General features: G+C 32.4%; 3 protein-coding genes and 1 long non-coding RNA gene across 5 annotated transcripts; 1 reads left to right on the forward strand and 3 right to left on the reverse strand.

Annotated features, from left to right (window-relative positions):
* Nucleotides 1–87: 87 nt before the first annotated feature.
* Nucleotides 88–3,395, reverse strand: LOC137827930 (probable leucine-rich repeat receptor-like protein kinase At1g68400). Its single transcript, XM_068634306.1, has 2 exons — nucleotides 1,627–3,395; nucleotides 88–920 (listed from the first exon to the last, which is right to left on the reverse strand). Exons 1-2 carry the CDS (start codon nucleotides 2,966–2,968, stop codon nucleotides 259–261), a joined length of 2,004 nt encoding a protein of 667 aa, XP_068490407.1. The 5' UTR covers nucleotides 2,969–3,395; the 3' UTR covers nucleotides 88–258.
* On the forward strand, nucleotides 812–5,374 carry LOC137827932 (uncharacterized). The gene is made up of 2 exons (XR_011083802.1): nucleotides 812–950; nucleotides 5,120–5,374. It is a non-coding gene; the product is annotated as an uncharacterized lncRNA (long non-coding RNA).
* A 263-nt stretch (nucleotides 5,375–5,637) lies between these two features.
* Nucleotides 5,638–9,144, reverse strand: LOC137827664 (LEAF RUST 10 DISEASE-RESISTANCE LOCUS RECEPTOR-LIKE PROTEIN KINASE-like 2.1). The gene is made up of 3 exons (XM_068633894.1): nucleotides 8,289–9,144; nucleotides 7,702–7,740; nucleotides 5,638–7,294 (listed from the first exon to the last, which is right to left on the reverse strand). The coding sequence occupies exons 1-3, from the start codon at nucleotides 8,989–8,991 to the stop codon at nucleotides 6,174–6,176; spliced, it is 1,863 nt and encodes a 620-aa protein (XP_068489995.1). The 5' UTR covers nucleotides 8,992–9,144; the 3' UTR covers nucleotides 5,638–6,173.
* A 143-nt stretch (nucleotides 9,145–9,287) lies between these two features.
* Nucleotides 9,288–20,846, reverse strand: LOC137827663 (LEAF RUST 10 DISEASE-RESISTANCE LOCUS RECEPTOR-LIKE PROTEIN KINASE-like 2.1). 2 transcript variants are annotated; one of them, XM_068633892.1, is made up of 4 exons: nucleotides 19,976–20,846; nucleotides 19,816–19,851; nucleotides 10,810–10,863; nucleotides 9,288–10,437 (listed from the first exon to the last, which is right to left on the reverse strand). In XM_068633892.1, the coding sequence occupies exons 1-4, from the start codon at nucleotides 20,709–20,711 to the stop codon at nucleotides 9,365–9,367; spliced, it is 1,899 nt and encodes a 632-aa protein (XP_068489993.1). In that variant the 5' UTR covers nucleotides 20,712–20,846; the 3' UTR covers nucleotides 9,288–9,364. The 2 variants fall into 2 exon arrangements, with proteins under 2 accessions (XP_068489993.1, XP_068489994.1); XM_068633893.1 differs by lacking the exons at nucleotides 19,816–19,851; nucleotides 19,976–20,846 and adding an exon at nucleotides 11,097–12,021.
* Between the last annotated feature and the right edge of the window lie 136 nt (nucleotides 20,847–20,982).

The raw sequence follows: 20,982 nt of genomic DNA on the forward strand, positions 1-20,982 counted from the left end.
AAACATAGTTTTGCCCTTTATCTCAATCTGTTGATAACTCCTACAAACGAATCATTCATTTCACACAGCTTTAATTAGCGGAAAAGCTTGAACCAAAACCAATCTTGTCATTCAGGAAAGTGGGCAAAAAGGACTAGCATCAAAACAAATAATACGTGATTAAAAATAATTAGAAAAACAAAACCCTCAATAATCTGATTTACAATATACTACCACCACCCACACAACCTAGTTAGCTTAGCACCTACTTCCCTTATTTCACTGACTCGTTCCACAGGCATCTTCAGACATGGAAGGTGACTCCGAAACAGAGTCCGTCGAGTCATGACACGGCGACACCTCCACCCCACGCAACTCCTCAATCATCTTCACCACGTGGCTCATCCTGGGCCGTTGATCAGGTGCAGCAGCGGTACACGTCATTGCAATCTGAAGCAGCCCCACCATCTCCTCCTCAATATCCTTATACCTCATCAGCTCCAAATCAAACACTTCAGCCGTCCATTCCTCCCTCACCACTGACTGGACCCACCGCGGTAGGTCCACCACCCCACCGTAAGCACTGCCTGCACTCTCCACCACGGAGGGGCACTTCCCTGTCAGCATCTCCAGCAGGAGCACACCGAAAGAGTACACGTCGGACTTCTGTGTCTGTTTCCGACCATCCGAAGCCTCCGGCGCGCGGTAGCCGTTGGGTCTCCCACCCAATGGGCCTGGGCCCGCGAAAACCGAGAGCCCAAAATCAGACACGTGGGCGTTGCCCTGCTTGTCGAGTAAGACGTTGGTGGATTTGATGTTACCGTGGGTGAGTCTAAGGGACTTGCACGAGTTATGAATGAAAGCCACGCCTCTCGCGGCTCCCGCTGCTATCTTCAGCCTTGTGGTCCAGTCCAGTGGGGTTCGTCCGGGTCCTCTGTTTCCTGTCGGAACCACGCCAATTCCACCATCAGGTTTCATTTAATTACACATTTGCCACTAGTATACATAACTTTCAATTTCCTGATGCAAACCCTAGTATGCACTTTTTGGACATTCAATTGCCAAAGGATAAAGCTAAAGGCCAAATGTTGCAGCAAGAAAAGAACATAAAGCAATATACTTCTCCTATTCTTTAATTTTTTATTATCATTGAAAAGCAGCCCAAGACAATGGAAAATCAGTCTGCATGGTAGTACTATACTTTGTCCCGATTCCCAGGGTTTTATGATTGTGATTTGTACAGCAACTGTTCTGTTAACAGTTCCTTTATCAGCAATTGCTGGAAACAATGTATTAAAAAATTACTACAGTGTTGCAAGGAGGGAGAAGGTAGGAATCATGATAAAGAGACCCCATCCAATGCACATGGTTCATCATCAAAATTTGAAGAGCCTCGTAAGTGGACCCCCCCACCCCCCAAAAAACTAAAACCAAAACTACATACACACGCGGTGGCTATGGTCCTATAGCTGCAAAGAATCAATTTCAAAGCAGATAACCCACTCTTGAACTGAGGGGCAACTAAAGAACAAAAAATGTAGAACTTTTGTTTTATTTCATTCATGTGGCCTGTGACATACAAACAGAAACAGCCATGAATGTGCAAATGGAAAAAAGAAATGACGTAGGTAGGTAGGTTAGAGGTACCGTGAAGGAGCCAGAACAAGGTGGCATTGGGCATGTAATCATAGACCAGCAACTTCTCCTCGCGCGCAAAATAGTAAGCTCTCAAACTAACAACATTTGGATGCCTTAACCTTCCCAACACCTCCATGTGTTGCTCGAACTCCCTCTTCCCTGTAATCTGCGCGTCCTTCAGTCTCTTCACCGCAACCACGTTACCATCATCGAGCACTGCCTTGTACGCGGTCCCAAACCCTCCCTTTCCAAGCATTTCCGCAGAGGCTCGCAGCAGGTCCTCAAGTTCAAACCTTTTCTCACCCTCGAAGAACACCATGCGACCCCTCTCAAACCCTCCCTGAGCGGGGTACGGACTCGACGAATACACGATCTTCTCACTCTCAAAAAGCTTCGACCCTTTCCCCTCCTTTAACTTGTAGTTTCTCCAGAAGTAACAATACAATAGCAATGACACTATTGCAAGAACCAAAACATCACCTACTATAATAGCTATAAGTGCCACCGGGCCGATTCTAGAAGCACCCTTCTCGTGACTTTTACTACTTGACATTGGTGTTGACGTTTTCGGCATTGAACTTGGTGAAGATGATACGGTAGTTGTAGGGTTGTTGTTGTTATGTGGTAACAACGGCGAAGCAATAGCGCCTTCTGATCCGGGTTTGGTTGGGTCGGATGCGCATTTTTTAACTGGGGCACCGCAGAGAAGCTGGTTTTGTCCGAATGAGGATTCGGGGAAACTTGATAATGCTTTGGGTATCTCGCCGGAGAGGCGGTTTCCGGAGACGTTGAATTCTTGGAGATCGGGGAGGTTGACGTCGGGAATGTGGCCGGAGAAATCGTTCCCGTCGAGGCGGAGAGTGAGGAGGTGGGTCAGATGGGAAACCGTCGCCGGAATCTCGCCGGAGAAGTTGTTGTGGGACAGATCGAGCCGGTAGAGGCGGAAGAGCGACGTGGCGGTGCCCGGAAACTCGCCGGAGAAGGCGTTGCGAGACAAAAAGAGGAGTTTGAGGGCGGTGAGGTTGGAGAGGTCGGGAACGGGACCGGAGAAACGGTTTCCTTTGAGACTGAGAACTCGGAGCTGAGTTAAAGAAGTCAAGGGGTGAATGGAGCCTTGGAGGTCGAGGTTTTCGAGAACGAGTCGCGAGACTCGGTCGCGAATGCACGACACGCCGCTCCAGGAACAGGGGTTGGTGCTGCTGGTGTTCCATGTTGTGAGCTTCTGGGAAGCGTCGGAAGCGGTTTTGAAGGCCACGAGAGCGTCGAAATCTGGGTTATGGGAACCTTGAACAGTGAGAAGAAGAAAATGAAAAAGCAGAAAACGAGTAAGGTGAGAGAGTGTTGCTGCCATTGTTGTTGCTCTGAGAGAGGGAGAGTGAAGGGTGTTTGTGTTGTGGCTGTGTAAAAAGGGTTGGTGTTAAATGTGGAATTAATGTGAAAATGAAAGGGCTTAACGGTAATGGAATGGGAGTAATAATTTGGGTGAAGTTATTGGGATTAATTGAAACGAGCGTGTTGTGTTAATGCAGTGTGTGGTATTGGTGGTTTGGTTATACTGACACATCCTTCTGCCTCAAAAGACTATACTAATATGCAACTTTTTGCTGTTACCTTCAACTCAAAAGACCACTCTGTCCTTTCTCTTTTGTAAAATGCACCATTCTCATTCTCATGACCAATAATGGTTTGTGTTATTGGTAAGTACTGGTACAACTATTTTATTGTTTTCTACCTTTGATCATGACTTTATAATTTATTAATTTACTCTATATTCTGTTTTCACCTACTGCAGCTAGTAATAATAATTTAAGGTACTTTTTATATTTTTTAATTTATGCATTTTTATAACAACAAATTATTGTTTTGTATTGTTTAAAAAGTTGAAATTATTATTTTTACTTTTTATTATTATATAACATTGGTTAACTATTTAACATATGTTCGATATGTTAGTGTGTGAAAGTAACTGTTCTGTGCTGATATGTTAGTATGTGATATTTAAAAAAAAAAACAATTATATCACTGAATAAATTTTATTGTGTTTTAAAATAAGCATTACAGTGATTACAGACTATGATATGGTGAAAATTAAAAAAATCATTTAAGAGAGGTCAAAATAAAACAAATTGTTTACTTCATAAGGATTGAAAATTGATTTTAACTTTTCGATGGATATTTTTTTTTTCATTTTATAAAACTAAAAATATATCTAAGTTATAAAATTTATTAAAAATATTAAATTAAGAAAGAGTTTAGTGGATAAAAAGTAAAATAAATAATTTTTTTAATTTTGAATAAGTTTTAGTTATTGAAAAATCAATGTTAGTGTTGTTTCTCCAAGAATTTACTGTATTAAGTATAAAAGTATTTTATTATATGATTTATATCATACTGCGTATTAATATACTGTGATTATGAAACAAGTTCCTTTTATTAGATATATTTAGAAAAAAATAGGTTTATTATTTTGAGTTTTTTTGTTTCTTTTTCATTTCGAAAATTTTCTTTCTACATTTTAATTTATTCTTATATTTTTAATTGTGTGTTTTTTTTTACTACTAACGTATAATATTTATGTATTTATTGAAAGTGTTGATATGCTCGTGAAATAGAACATCGTATTAGTATACAGGTGTTCCGTGTTGGTGTGAAATTGTGATAAAGGTTATATTAATATTTTTTGTATGAGTGAAATATGTTTTTATTATTGTGATTTCATGTGAAATTAATTTTCTTTTCAATTTAAAGTTTAAATTTTTTAAATATTTACATCAGATGTTAAAATATTTTTTGTTAATTTATTTTTTATGTAAACATTATAATAATATTATAATATAGTCTATTTTGAAAATTAAATTTATGTAGAAAAAAATTAATAATAAATCATTTTAATAATTTTTTTACTATAAATATTTAATAAATCTAAAATTTAAATAGTGACAAAAATAATTTTACGTTATAATAGAGAGACAGAAAAATATATTTAATATTTTTTTATTAAATATGACATGTTAAAATTAAATTTAATAATAAAATTTGTGTAAAAATAAAGAGATATAAAGTATAATTAAAATAATTTTGTAATTGTACTACGATAGCTGTAATGTCTCAGACTTCATTATTGGACTGATAGACCGATCGATATAGTCAAGGCTCACATTTGTCGGGTCGATAACTCAGATTCAGTTATGCTCAACCTCGTGATTAAGAGATAGGTAATGCAGTTCTAAGTACGGTCTAACTCCTTAACCTGGTTCAACAAAGAAAATTCAAAAAATAATGTGATTGACCAATAAAAAAGAATGAGACGAATTCTCTAAATAGTTTTCTGGTCCACATAACCATAAGAAATAATATTTTGTTGATTTAATTAACAGAAGATGAATGTGGTGTCTAATAGTAAATAGTAAATTAGAAGCTTGAATCCTGAGGTATTAGAAGAAGTTGATTATAGTATTATAGACACTGATAGACTTCATTTTGTTTTTGGACATACTTGCAGGTGTTGTCCCCATTTCAACATGCATTAAATACTTCTCTTTCTGCAATCCTTCAGCGTTTTCTTCTTCTCCGTGCTTTCTCCATCAAAATCTTCTTTATTTTTTTTTGCCCCTCCATGGGGAACTTCAGTTTTTATATTGCATCGAGAAATGAACAGTGGAGGGCCAAAAACGAAGTTCGAATACAGAGATAGATCTTGGACTCAGCTGGGAAACACTTGTTTATTTAATCTTTTGAACTAACCCTCAATTATCAATTTCTTTTTACTCTTAAGTGCTAAAAGAATCTTTTAGAACTGAGCTGATCCGGGAGAAGCTACCTCTCTCTCTCTCTCTCTGTAATCAGTACTATAATATAACCAACTTCTGACACCAAATATGGAATGGGTCGGATTGACCCGTAAAATTAGAGTGCATAAATAAAAACCCTAAAATCAAAAGGCATAAGTGGTAACATTTACTCATAGTCTATTCGTATACAGCTAAAAGAATAAATTGCAATCAATATACCCCTAAGAAAAAGCAACAAAACTTACTGAAATTGTTCGGCAATTAAATTTAAAATTTTATTTTGATAACAATGTATGCTATTAAATACATGGTACCATTAAAAACAACACATAAACAAAGTTTTAATGTATCAACCTTATAATAAATAAAAATATGTTTTTTTATCAGTAAAAGAATTAAATTAATATAAAATACAAATGGTACTTCAAGTTTTCTTGAAAACATAAGACCTATACTTTTTCATCTCCATACCAAAATAGGTACTTAATGAATTAGTAACTATCTAGGCCTTATTATAAACTAACACAGTTAAGCTCAATCAGGGGCTTAATCCAATCCTATTGTTATGGCTTTAACAAATTAATCAGATTTTGTACCATGTCTCTGTTTTCCACTTAGTGTGCTCTTTTATCCTGCTACCTGCAAAACCAGAGAAACTTGCTTGTCCATTAACAGCTTGTTAGCAATAATGCAGCCTTGTCTGTAATATGCAGTCCTTGTTTTGTGAATTCCTGTTACACAGGAGACATATGGTGTAGAAAAGAATCAGTATTCAGAAGGATAAGTAGTGTGAGAGGTGTAGGTGGTGTGATCTGAGGAGCTAGGAGGTGATCTGGGAGGTGAAGATAGATAAGGTTTTGGTGGTATTTGCAAGACCTCCAAGCTTCCTTCCATCATATCTACCACTCTAGTCATTGCTGGCCTATTTGATGGGTCTGTCTGAATGCACCATAAGCTCACAATAATCAACTTTCGTATCATTTCTCTATCACTTTCACTTTTTATGCTTCGCAGTCTAGGCTCCTCATTCAGCTCAAGACGCTTGTAAACCCAGTTTGGAAAATATATTTCGCTTGAACCTTCAACATCAACATTATTATTCATCTTTCCCCCCACCATTTCCAAAACCACCATTCCATAGCTATATACATCAGATTTATGAGAGACTTCTCCAAAATTTCTAGAGAACACCTCGGGAGCAATGTATCCTGCAGTTCCCCTAGTTCCCAATAAGGACACAATACTTTCCTTTTTCTGACATATTTTAGCCAGTCCAAAGTCTGAAATTTTGGGGCAGAAATCCTCATCAATCAGTATATTGTGAGGCTTTATATCAAAATGCAAGATTTTGGTATTGCATCCTCTGTGTAAATACTCTAATCCTCGAGCAATGCCAATTGCAGTGCTGTAGATGGTTTTGCAGCTTAATTGAAGATTAAGCTTGCGTGGATCCTTGTCTTCATATATGAACTTCTCAAGGGATCCATTAGGCATGTACTTGTATATTAAAGCTCTTTTAGAACCTTCCTGACAGAATCCTAGTAAACTAACAATGTTAACATGAGAAGTAAGACTGATGCTAGCAACTTCATTGATGAACTCCTCACCGTTACCTTTGGACTCGCTTAATACTTTCACTGCCACAAGGCTTCCATCGTTTAACTTGCCCTTGTACACGCTACCGTACCCTCCTTCACCCAATTTGTTTCTGAAGGAGTTTGTGGCCTTCTTTATCTCTGAATAACTGTATCTTTTGGCTGCAAGATGACCGTGGGTGTTCAGAAACATCTCAATGATTTCGTAGGTGGGGTTTTTCTTGTAAAACCGTCTTCTAATGAACCACCCCAGAAATATCAGAACTCCTAGTGTTCCACCCACACATGCAACTGCACAGTTTATAATCTATCACAATTAAGAAACAAAGTTATGCACCATAAATTCTTTAAAGAATAAATAATTTTTTTCTGTAGACTGTGGAAAACGACAAACAAAGATGTAACATGATCTTTTTTTCTAAATATTTTGTTCAATACTTTTATTACTTTAAACAGAATCTATTTTCTAGAGACTAAAAATAAAAAAGAAATAGTTTTTGTAATAAAATGAACAGAAATGCTAAATCAAAAAGAAAGAAAAGTGTTATTTAAGTTTTTTTTTATATATTTTTGCATCATATCATAATTAGAAAGTATTCCTATTTACAATAGTGTAACTATTGATCACTTGACAAATGATTTTATATAACGAAAGTATATATATTATTAGTTAAGGGTAGAAGAGATTTATTCCATACCTGTTGTCACTATAAGACGAATTTTTGTTGATTTATTTCCTGAAAATTGGAAATAATAAAAAATTACAAAAATATGCAGAGCCACATAATCAAATAAAAAATTACAATTTAAAAACATCTTATTCTAAAATATTCGAACTATATATATTTTTTATTTCAAATTTTGAATCATTCTTATAAAAAATATTGAAATAGATTATTTTATAGGTAAATTTTAATTTTGAGTTTTACTTCATCAACCTATATAGTTGACATAAATATACAATCAAAACAATAATAAATTTTTTAAATAAATATTAACAATCATTTCAGAATAATTCATTTCAATATCAATTCATAATACAAATACGTTTATGGTTCAAAGTTTGAAAGAGAGACAAAATTAATTAATTTTGTTTTATAATACCAAAAAATATATTTAATCCAAAATATTTTAATATTATTGTATTAATTCTTTAAAAAATTATAATTAATTTATTATTACCATGATTATTATAAGACGATTTTTTCCAAGTACAGAAACAAAAACTTTAAAGGATGAAAAGATGTTTAATAAATTTTTGTATCGTGTAGAAGAGGGAACGAACCTTGGTCACAGTAGAACATTCCGGTGTTGTCAACTCGACATTGGCCGCCATTAGCATACAGACACCTAAAACAGTTCTGAGACAATTCTATTCCAATGCTGATTTCGTAAGTTACGAGCTTGAAAGGGTCATCGGGATCAAGATCCGCAAACACCATGTCGGAGCTCGTTGGAAGCTCAACCACTGAACATCCTTTGAGATGACTGTAGCTGGAAGAAGAATCGGTGTCAACCATTGAATACAGTGTTTCATTTTTGCAAATTGCAGAGTTAGAAACTGAATTGTTTGGCGGAGCACCGAGGGCGCGGTTACATCTGAGTACGTCTACGTAATGATTTAAACGAGAAATCTTAGCCAAAGGCGAGCTGACAGTGAAAGTGTAGTTGTGGTTGAAGGTGTCACAACTTCGCTGCAGCAAAAAGTCGCGGAGTTCATCGTCTTTGATGGTAATCGTCAACTGCTCCAGCTTCAGAATATCAAACCATTTGTTGTTGTTTTTTATGGTTTTTTGGGCCCCTGGTTCGTGGTCATCACAGCCGTGTATCACCAATATGCCGCAGTCTCGGTGACGTGTGTCGGTGAAAGGAAAACTTATGTTACCGAGATCGCCGCAGTTAATCAAGGAGGGACAGTTACCACCACCCAATACCACTTGTAAAAGCCATCCGAACAAAACCACTCCTGACACATGAAGTGCAGCCATCTTTGGGTTATTTGGTTCTCTAGAGTGCTACAGTACTCTCTTAATTTTGGGATCTAATCTAACCCAACTCTTATTGTAATGAAAAGTCTTGAAAAACATGAGCGGAAACAGTCATCACTGTTATCATCACAATTATTGAATGCAGCCGTTTCTGACTGAGTCAGCATTCAACAATATTACTATTAAATTCAACCTAAGATCAAACCAGTTCAGAATTCACTACATCAAATAGATAAATCATAAATCACTGTTATCATCGCAGTCTATTTTAGAAAGTAAAACAGAAAGAAGCAGAGTAGTGTCATTAAAAATTATAAATACTGTAACATTTAGTTCATCTTATGTAGTAGTATCCTAGTTCACAAGTTACAAATTACAATGTCTCACTTGATAAATAAACCGGAGAGGTTGGAGGAGAAGACAATAAAGGTTTAGGTGGAATTTGCAATAACTCAACTTTGCTTTCTAGCATTTCCAACACTCTGCTTATGGCAGGTCGGGTTGAAGGATGAGTTTGTATGCACCATAAGCCCACAATTGCCATCTTTCTTATCATTTTTTCATCACTTATATTTCTTATGTTTTGTAAACCAAATTCCTGATTTGATTCAAGACGATTGTATATCCAATCGGGAAAGTAAATTTCACTGGAGGGGTCTAGCCCAGTTATAGTGTTCTTTCTTCCTCCAATCAGTTCTAATATCATCATTCCATAGCTGTAAACATCTGATTTATGTGATACTACACCAAAATTTCTAGAAAAAACTTCTGGAGCAATGTAGCCTGCTGTTCCTCTAGCACCAAATATTGAAACAATGCTTTCTTTTCTGGAGCAAATTTTTGCTAGACCAAAATCTGAAATCTTGGGATTGAAATTCTCATCCAACAGAATGTTATGAGGTTTAATGTCAAAGTGTAGAATTCTAGTATTGCAACCTTTATGTAAGTATTGTAGTCCTCTAGCAACACCAATTACAATATGATACAACATTTGACAGTCCAATTGATGATGTGTCATTAGAGCATTCTCTTGATAGATAAATTTTTCAAGTGATCCATTGGACATAAACTCATAAACCAAAGCTCGTTTAGAACCATCGCAACAGAACCCCAAAAGCGTAACAATGTTAATATGAGAAGTTCTGCTAATGCTAGCAACTTCATTGATGAATTCCTCTCCGTCATCTTTCAATTCGCTTAGGATCTTCACTGCAACATAAGGCCCATCCTGCAACTTTCCCTTGTATACACTACCGAATCCTCCTTGGCCTAGTTTGTTTCGGAAACAGTTGGTCAGTTTCTTTATCTCAGAATAACCATACCTCTTAATCTGAAGGGCTCCGTGTTTTTTCAGAAAGACCTCAATCCGTTGATTGGCTGGATTTTGCTTCTGCCGTCTCGTATAGTAGATCTTCACCATCGCTACCAATAAAGCAACTGTAACAGCTGGAGAGGTTCTTCGTATCAGAAAGATTGTTTAAAAGGAATTAGAAAGAAATCGAAGAATTTAAAGTAAGCAATAACTAATTAATGATTGCAATGCAAGCTAATCCATTTAAGATACAAAGAAAGCCTAAACTCAGTAGATAGTATTTTATATGAAGACAGAGGAGACTACTCTACCATTAGAACAAAAAACAAACCCCAAAAATTATTTTTGTAAAGTTATAAAGAGTGGGCACATTTACTTAATAAATGGTGTGTTAGTAAACGAAAACACTAAACTATGTTGTCAAAAGTTATTTATTTTAATTAAAAAACAATAAATAATGACAAAAAAAAACCATCAAAAAAGAAAAATTAATCTATATGCATTACCTAATGCGAGTACCAGTACCATTTTCACAACCCAGCTTCTACTCCCTGCAGATGCTAGAATACAGTTAACAAGTATTTTGGTTAGAATTATTTGAAACAAAATCAATCGTTTAAATTATACTTCGAAAAGTCAAAAAAGAACACGAATACAGAGCAACTGTTTATTTTCAAATTTTACTTAGAGTTTAGCATACCATCTACCTTTCGCTAACTATCTGCAAATTTTATAGATCGGATAGAGTATACTGTATATGTAGGTGCGAAAAATGTTGTGTATTTCTGAATACCTGGGGTGCAATGGAATTCTCCTTTAGTGTCAAGTAAACATTGTCCTTTTCCATCAAGACACCTTTCACATTCATGAGATAACTGTACTTCAAGAACGATATTACTAGTTAGAAATTGAAAGGGGTCGTCGGAAGGACTTCCTTCAATAGGAAGCTGAATGGCTGAACATGGTGCTAAAGAGCTGGGCCGCTGGAAACCCGTAGAAGTCAGTGTATTTGGAAGACCATAGAAGATGTCGTACTCAGAAGAACAGTTTGAATAATTATGAAAATAGTTGGGAAGGGAGGGTTTGAGGGAGTAATTGCATCTGAAGATAGTGATATAATATTTGTTGCGGAAAGAAGCTATAGGAGAGGTGTGAGGAAGAGTAAAGTTCTTACTGAAAGCTTTGCAACTTCTGTTTCGCAAATAACGGTCTTGTTCATCATCTGCGATGATTATGGTACGAGGTTCTACCTTTAGAACAGAGTACGAGGTTGTTGTCGAGGTGCCTAGTTGGATAGTTTTGGGAGCGAAAGGATCATGTTGTTGACAGCCATGTATAGCTAATGAGCCGCAGCGTGGTTGCTCAGTGGTTGTGAAAGGAAACTGAATCTGGCCAAGAATTCCACAGTCAAAAGATGGTGGACACTTTTCGGTCTGATCAGCTGAAACAATCAGCAGAAGGTGTGAGAAATATACTATTAGTGATTTCAAAACAAGAACCCGGACCATTATTTCAATCTGCAAAGTGAATATGGTAGAATTTTTTTAAAAACAATCAACGCATTCAATGGATCAATCATGAAAAAAAAACCCTTTACTAAGTATAGGTGGAGACGGTTCAAGAGTTTAGAATTAAGAACATGGTCGCAGTAAGTTGTGTTGCATAATATTGTTCTTCAAAGTGTCCACAAGATATCATCATTTTGAAGTAATTGAGACGCAGTTGACTTCGAAAATGACGGCAGAAAATAGTTTTACATAAATTGCGATTTTAATTCTTATAAATATTATTTTTTGTTCTTATTAAGTAAGAAAAACAAGATAAATGGGTGAAACAATAGTGATAGGGACTGTGGTGCTAGGAAAGTAAGTGAGCCCTCAAAGAATTCCACATAATCAATCTAACAAAGATCTTGGACCAATTCAGGGTACATTTAATTAATATATTAAATAGAATATGATTCCATAGTTTTTATCAACAGGATTCATCTTTATGTAATTGGTATATATTTAACATTACTATATAAATGATTTTCTAGGAAGTTCAGTATCTCCATCTTTGTATGTAACATTTTCTAACAAATCTATTTCTTCCTTTTACGATACTTTTATACTCATAATTAGAATTTCAACCCATCTCCAATAAGTTTTAACATTTAAGATTAGTTAGAAAAAAATACTGTATATGAATACTATTAGATAAATTAATAAATATTTTAAATAATACAATATGAATATCAACAAGTTGAAACATAGATGTAAAAAGATTTTATCACAGTCACTCAAATAAATGCATCATTTTCAACAAATTTTAACATAATATAATATAATAAACTATAATACAATACCAGTAATAGGAGTAAACAAGATAATAATTAACTAAATAATTTAGAAATTAGAGATATCAACCTTAATCTTAAGAAAATAATTACAGATCCAAAAACTACTTAATTATAAATATAACTAATAAAATCAAGACAAGATTAAAATATACATCCGTTATCCCATGTAGAAACTAATAAAATTTTACTTTTAGTTAGTGCAGTTGAGTTGGAGAATGACTATGAAAGACTTAGTCTAATATTCCTTTGATTTAAGTGTGGAAAAAATAGAGTAATGGAACAGCATTTGTGGGACATAGTGAACCAGCGACACAAAAGAAAAGGTTCTCCTTCAGCTTATACTTACAAATTGTTTTGTTGTTCTCTTGTTGAATCTTCTCTGTAGGTTATGTCTTTTTATGAATGGTCCCAATGTTTGGTGTTAATGGTTCCCCAGCCGTTCAAAAGGGTGTATCTCATTTTCATCATCTCCCTCTCATATACTTGTCCATGTCCTATTCAATCACATCAATTTTTTTTTCAAATTTTCTCACTTTTCCTCTCTCTTCTAAACAATCTAAACCCAGAACATTCAAGGTAGTCAACAACAAGTGTGCTCTTAACCTAATTTGTGATTCGTTTATCTGTGAGGCTTTACTTAATATATATGAAGTCAGTCTTAACCATGTGTTTGTCATTATGATTCTCTATTTATTGTCATGTCTGATTAATGCTAATTAAACCAAATTCCCATCCTATGCTATTTTCTTTACATTATTCATTTACGTCGGCCTCCTAACTAATTGATCAAGGGTCGGCCCAAGGCCCATAACCTAACATGCCCCCAGTCTTATGCGCATGCAAATAAGGTTATTGTTGGCTTAAAGTTGTACTTGATCATCAGGTTGAACTACAACCACGATTATTAGATCAACATCATTCTTTAATCACCAAGGGTCGGCCCAAACCCATAACCCAACACTTTCCATTACTATATTTTCTATACCTTATCAATCATGCATTGAATAATTGATTACATCTAATAATAGTGAGAAAATATATCTTTCTATTTAAAAACATAAGTGTTACCATTCCAAAGTGATTTATATCAGGTGTCTAATGATTATTAACCAATTCTTACTAATTAAGTAGGATAGAAAAAGGTAAATTTTATTTAAAAAAATTTAAATACGTTATCAGTTTTTTGATAAATTACTGTTTTTTTTTCTCCAAATTTATTTGTTTCATACGTAGTCTTCAAAATACTCTTTAAAGTATTCTATATCATTTTTTCAAAACTTATTTATGGTACAAAATCAAAATATAATAATTCATTAAAATCAAGATCAGATTTCCATTACTTTTTTTTTTACATTCAATATTAATTGTTTACATTAGTGTGAATTTAATTTTTGCCTTTGTATATATCCAAGCTCTCCAAAATGTAAGTTAAAGAAAGAGAGGTTGACATCTCTCCTCTATCGAGCTGATTTAAAAAGAAATTAATTAGTTTTATCATTTTACTCTTAATTTCCTTTTCCTTTGTAATTAACTCTCATAACTTAACAAAAGTTCTTTAAATAGATCATTATCGATCATGTCTATTTAAAAAAAATTTATTAAGAAGAAAAAAAAATATTATACAAATAAGATATTTTTATTGTACACCAACGGTATAGTGGTTTAAAAAAAAGATGATTTTTATGGTAAATAATAATAGTAGTATTACCAATATGTTAAAAAAATTACAATTGTCAATTAATTAAGTTAAGGTTTTATATGTTTCCTATAATCTATGTCAAGTTCTTAATCAATATGTTTTTACTAACTAGGTAAAGAAACTAGTAGAATAAATAAATAAAGAAATTATAGATAAATAAGACATCTGTTTCTTCGAATAATAAGAAAATATGTGTGTATAAGATTGTAAAAATATATATGATACAAATGAATATTTACTTATCTTATAAATAAAAATTTGGTAGAAATAATTATCTAATGACAATTAAAATTTATTAATATTAAAGAGGATATATTATTATTGTGATAACAAGTAAATAACAAGTGATAAATTATAAAAAAAATCAACAAAATAAAATTTCTGGTTTATTATAAAATAGTACGTAATGATGATGAACAAAATAGGAGTAATTAGTTGGAATTATTAGAGAAAATGATTTAAATTACATTTAACAAGCAACTTCTGCGGAAATGGGATTTAGTGGGAATTGAGTGTCCCAAGCATAGTTGAATTCGATAGCACCTTTCCAGACAGGTTTACCTGAAGTAACAAGACAAACATCACCCGAAACTTTCAAAAGTGAAGGCTCGATTCCTTCAACGGTTTGAAAGCCTTTGCAATTCAATTTAACATTCTGTTGAACACATGCACACCAATTTGTGATAGTCACGCTCCATTCTGGCTTTCCACCTACTGTTCGTCCTGTTTTAGATTGCGTGACATGGATATCTTTCAACGAGCATTGTCCATAAGCTAAAATCATCAAACACAAACACAACTTGTCAATAATATTTTATAAATAATAATTTTATCTCTTTCATTGAGAAAAAAAAATCTACCTTGAGACACAAAGACAAGTAAGAGTGCTACAATGAAAATCTTCACCATTTTTTATAACACAAATGATAACTTCAATTCTTCAATTGATTATCTCAAAAAGTAACATGGAACACCATGTTATTTATAGGCATATTTGAATTAATCTCATTAATGTTAATAAATAATATTTAATTTAAAATCGCACTGTAAAAGAATTAAATTAAAATTTAATAATCGTAAGTTAAAAAAATAATCTAAATTAAGAGAAAATATATATTCTTAATTATATACATGATTATGTCAATAAATACATCAAGGATAGGAGAAAATCATCACATAAAATAGTAGTTGACCAATACTTCATATCTTGATAAGATTATTCTAACAGTATTGTAATTAATTAATTTTAAAATCTCAGGAAGGTAATGCAGGAATACATTTAATCTCCATTTCAAAACACCTTTGTAACAATTAATTTCTAATCAAATTCTTTATTAATAACTAATTTTGTTTTCTTGTATAAGACTACACTCTTTAAGTAATTCATAAATATTAAAAAACTAATTAATTTAGTTATTATTTCTAAATTTGTTAATAATTATATTTTCTAAAATTGTCTTTAAAATCAGTGGAACTAATCATAATTTTTTCCTGATTCGAATATTTTTATTAAATTAATTATTGTACAATGGGGAAATGTTTATGGAGTTATAATTATTTCTAAAAAATTATTATTATTATTATTATTATGAGAGAGAATTTATTTATTGAATAATTTGTTATAAATTAATTAAATATGTTCAATTTTGATTAAAAATAATTATCATATAAGATAATTTTTTTGAAAATTTATTTTACAAAAATTATTATCTCTCTAAAATATTTTCTTCTCTTTTCTTACTAAATTTAAGAAATAGTTGTCCGTTTTTCTATATGAGTTTATTTTAGAAATTTTGGTAGAAAGTAGAGTAATTTTGCGAGATTAAATGTTTTTTTTTAGCAAGTCTCTTTGTTAGTTTAGGTTTTGTGGAAAATGTTGTATGTATGTGGTTTAGAGCTTTACATAGTATGTTTATATGATAAAAATGAATATTTGTTAACATGATTTTGTATTTAGATTATTTTTAGAGTATTGTATGGATATATTTAGCTTTCTTATGAGTGATAAAACTGGGAACATAAGCTTGATTAGGTATTTTATAAAAGTAAAAGAAAACCCTAAACCCTAAAGTAGTTATACGTTTGATGGCACCTTAAGATATGTGATTTTCGGGGATGAGTTAGAATTTTTATTTTTATGTAAAGAATATGTTTTGTTTGAAAATATTTAATATTTATTGTCTTTAATATTTATAGATCTAATTAATACGAATTATACTTTAAGGACACCTTCTTCCCGTTACCCAAACCAACCTATTAATAAATATTTCCACCAGCTATGTGAATATAATGGTTGAATAATGAAAGAAAAAGTGCACATAAATAAAATAGACAATTTTAAGGTTAGGTATATATATATATATATATATCCTATATAACATATTTTTAATATCACTACAAGAAAATCATGAAATAAAAACTAATTTTAAAAACAAAAAATAATTAGTTGATATAGTGACTAGATTAGAGACAAAAAATAATTAGTTGCTACAATGACTAAATTAGAAACAAAATTGGTTTCTAAATTACTTTCTATTATTGTTAAATAATTTCTAACTTGATATGTAATTAGTACCAAGGTTTTAACTACCAATTTAGAAACTATTTAACAATAATAAAAACTAATTTAGAAATCATTTTTTTTAGTTTTTAAAATATTCTCTAATTTAATCACTATCACAACTAATTATTTTTTGTTTTAAAAATTGATTTCTATTTCATGATTTTCTTGTAGTGTATAAATTTGTTTAGTGTTTTGAAGTGGTGGATAATAAATGTGTATTTTTGCAGACAAATATGCCTTATTTGAATACTTTAAAAATTTATCAATATAGTAAAAATGTTGGTATAAAATAAAAATATTTAGTTTTACTTGTAAATAAGACTTTACAAATTAATTAGCAAAACAAAATTACATAATAAGAATAATAATGAATTTAAGCCAACAAAATTACAAAATAAGAATAAAAAATTAATTTAAGCCAACAAAAATTATTTGAGATATAAATTTTTACAATTAAATTAATTTATTACAAATATTTTATTAATTTAAAATACTTAATTAAAAGGATTCTACAAGAAGAAAAGTGTACCTAAATATTTCTTTTAAACATTGGATTGAACAAAATAGAACAAACCCATAATGCTCAAACATAACCAACATATAATCGATTATAATTATAATGTGACTTCCATATTTTACTTGTTTAATATATACTTATGTATAAATATTGATGATGTTATATCAATTTGTTGACGGAACACTAGTTGATTTTCTTAAAATGTTAATTAATATGCGATTGTAATTTTTAATTTGTTTTTTTTTAATTGTAAGTGGAATTTTTTTTACATCATTTTGTATCAATTATTTAAATATATTCAATTTCAATTTTTACATAATTTTTTAATATTATTTCTATTTTATAAATTAATCACTTCATGATTAATCATCTCTCAAATCTAATTCATACTTCTTCTTGTTCTTATTCTTATTAAAATAAAACTAATGATATTTTTTTAATTTATTTAAAGTTTTTTTTATCCTTCTTTTGTTTTTTCATAGATGAACTTTCTTATCTATGAAATTTCACTTTATATTATTACATTTCTACAACATTCTTTGACTCTTAACCCTTTCTTACCAACCATGAAATACCCTTAAAGTTGTATACATAATAAGTTTAAAAATAAATATATATAATAAAGAGTAAATTTAAAATCAAATAATATTAAAATATTAAAATATTAATATTAAAAATTGTAATGTACTTATATTAAAAAAAATGTTAAAAAAATAATATATAAAAATTGTCATGTATCAGTACTCATTCTATAATAAATTCAAATAACTTAAAAAAGGAACAACAAAGAATGTACCTTTTTAATGAAAAATGTGGGGTGGGTGGAAGCAAAGAGAAAACCTAAAATTCAACAACTTTAAGCAGCCATCAAAAACATATATTTAGCCAAAAATATAAGTAAAAACTATGAAGTAACAATACTCTTCCTCATAAACTTATGGCATCAAACTAAAAGTAAAAACAAGTAATAAGGGCAACGTACTTTAACAGAGACTACATCTTATTATCCTTATAAACTAAAACTTTCATGATATGAGAAATTGGCAGGAGATGTTGAAGGAGAAGACAAAAGTGGTTTAGGTGGAATTTGCAATAAATATTTACTTTCTAACATTTCCACCACTTTAATTATGGTTGGTCGAGTTGAAGGTTGAGTTTGTATGCACCACAATCCCACACTGTTGTCATCTTTCTCACCATTTGGTTCTCACTTTCATTTCTTACATTTTCTAAACCAAGCTCTAAATTTGATTCAAGACGACTGTAAATCCAATGAGGAAAATATATTTCACTCGACCGGTCTACTTTTGTCTTAATATTCTTTCTTCTTCCAACCATTTCTAAGACCATCATTCCATAACTATAAACATCTGATTTGTGTGACACAACACCAAAGTTTCTCGAAAAAACTTCGGGAGCAATATAGCCTGCAGTTCCTCTCGCACCAAATAAGGATACCATACTTTCTTTTCTAGGACATATTTTTGCAAGTCCAAAATCTGCAATTTTTGGACAGAAATCCTCATCAAGTAATATGTTGTGAGGTTTTATGTCAAAATGTAAAATTCTAAAGTTGCAACCACGGTATAAGTACTCTAATCCATGAGCAATGCCAATTGCAATATCATTCAATATTTTCCAATCAAGTTTGTGAACATCCTTTAATGCATATTTCTCTTCAAAAATAAACTTATCAAGAGATCCATTAGGCATAAACTCGTATATTAGAGCCCGGTGAGCATTGTCAAAACAAAATCCTAGAAGTCTAATGATATTAACATGTGAAGTTCTACTTATACTCACAACTTCATTGATGAATTCTTCTCCATTGCCTTTAGATATACTTAAGATTTTCACTGCAACAACACTTCCATCATGTAATTTTCCTTTGTAAACGCTACCGAATCCCCCTTGGCCTAATTTGTTTCTGAAGGAGTTTGTCATTTTCTTAACCTCTAAATAGCTGAACCTGGCTGTGGGAAGGGGTCCTTGTTTCTTCAAAATGTCCTCAATGATGCCATCAGTTGGATTTTCCCTCCAAAACAAAGGATAAAAGATCTTTGTCCTGAAGCACCAAACCAAGACCACCAGCACTACAAGTACAGCAGCCACCACGCTCGAAGCTGGAAAATTTATTTAATATAAAAGGAAAATATTTAGTGTATATAAGAAAGTAATGTTCTGTATGTATGAATGAAAGACACCAAACATGTTCACTGGCTAGATTTTGCCTTTTAGCAATAAACATTCCTAGTATTTAGACTCGAACAGAGCCTGAATGGTGGGCTTGTATGTTCATAAAAAAATGATTTAGAGAATAATTAATTCTGGACCATGATCGATCGTATAACAAAATAATAAAACTGAATTGGGTGTGTTTAAATTGTTCTACCTGTTGCCACCTTCAACATATTCTTTCTGGTTTTCTCTGCACGGGGAAAAAAAGAAGAAGAAATTAAAACAAATAGTTTTACATAAACTCTTTAATTCATGTCAAACATTTTGGTAACGCAGTTATCTTTTGATGATTTAAAATTGCAGAAGAATCGTACCGTAACTGTTGGAACAATAAAAAATTTCTCTGCTGTCAAGTTGACACTGCCCTCCTTGGCGATAGTAGCAATCTGAACATTGATCTGTTAATCCTACTTGAATAGTGACATCCCCAGTTATGAAACTAAATGGGTCAGTGGCGTCAGGCACGTCTTTAATTGGAAGCTTGACCTCTTTACATGCTTTGAAAGAAGACTTATCGTCATGTGTCATGAAGAGATTGTAGTAGAGATCGTAGTCACTGCAACTATACTTGCTCATATTTATATTTGTGGGAGGGTTGACATTGAGGGTCTGGTTGCACAAGAATAGAGTTGCTTTGTATAGCAATGTTAAAGCAGCAAAGTCAGAAATATGAGGAAGAGTATAACTGTTTCTGAAAGCTTCACAACTTTTGTTCTGCAGAAGGTCATAGAAATGTTTGTCTCTAAATTGCAAAGTTGAGAAATGAGTAGTAGGGCTACTCTGAAGCTGAGCTATGGTTATAACTTGAAACAACTTTCCATTTGGTGGTAATTGGAGAAATTGGATCTTATGTGGATCAGGATCATCACAATTTCGTATGGACAAGAAGCCACAGTCTTGGCGTTCAGTTATAGTAAAAGGGAAAGTGAGATTGCCAAGATATCCACAATGAAAAGAAGGTGGACACGTTCCTTGGTCCCCAGCCGCCAAGAGAAGTGCCAGAAACTTAGAAAACAAAAGCAGTGATACAAATCCATGAACCCGACTCATGCTTCTTCAATCGCAAACAACCTTTATGAATGAGCGAAAAGCGTTATGATTGAAGAAGAGGAGAGTGTCTTGAAGTATTTTAAGCATTGGTGGCCATATGAATTGCATAATACGGCAGTTGACTTGGAAAATGAGCATGGACGACTTAGTCTGAGAAATAAGCATGGAAAAGGGTAGCCATCATCATCGTGGGGCATGGCAATCGAACCCAGAAACACCAAAGACAATAACTACTATTACAAACTTATTATGACTCCCATCAATTAAGTGG

Source organism: Phaseolus vulgaris, chromosome 7, assembly GCF_000499845.2.
Source record: "Phaseolus vulgaris cultivar G19833 chromosome 7, P. vulgaris v2.0, whole genome shotgun sequence".
NCBI classification, from domain to species: Eukaryota; Viridiplantae; Streptophyta; class Magnoliopsida; order Fabales; family Fabaceae; genus Phaseolus; species Phaseolus vulgaris.

Coding starts and splice junctions, on each gene's coding strand:
- LOC137827663 (XM_068633892.1), bottom strand. CDS start 20,711: ATGAGTCGGGTTCATGGATTTGTATCACTGCTTTTGTTTTCTAAGTTT. Junction 19,852..19,975: donor TTATTGTTCCAACAGTTACG/GTACGATTCTTC, acceptor TTCCCCGTGCAG/AGAAAACCAGAAAGAATATG. Junction 10,864..19,815: donor TATGTTGAAGGTGGCAACAG/GTAGAACAATTT, acceptor ACTGTATTCTAG/CATCTGCAGGGAGTAGAAGC.
- LOC137827664 (XM_068633894.1), bottom strand. CDS start 8,991: ATGGCTGCACTTCATGTGTCAGGAGTGGTTTTGTTCGGATGGCTTTTA. Junction 7,741..8,288: donor AATGTTCTACTGTGACCAAG/GTTCGTTCCCTC, acceptor TCCAATTTTCAG/GAAATAAATCAACAAAAATT. Junction 7,295..7,701: donor TCGTCTTATAGTGACAACAG/GTATGGAATAAA, acceptor TAAACTGTGCAG/TTGCATGTGTGGGTGGAACA.
- LOC137827930 (XM_068634306.1), bottom strand. CDS start 2,968: ATGGCAGCAACACTCTCTCACCTTACTCGTTTTCTGCTTTTTCATTTT. Junction 921..1,626: donor CTTGTTCTGGCTCCTTCACG/GTACCTCTAACC, acceptor TGGTTCCGACAG/GAAACAGAGGACCCGGACGA.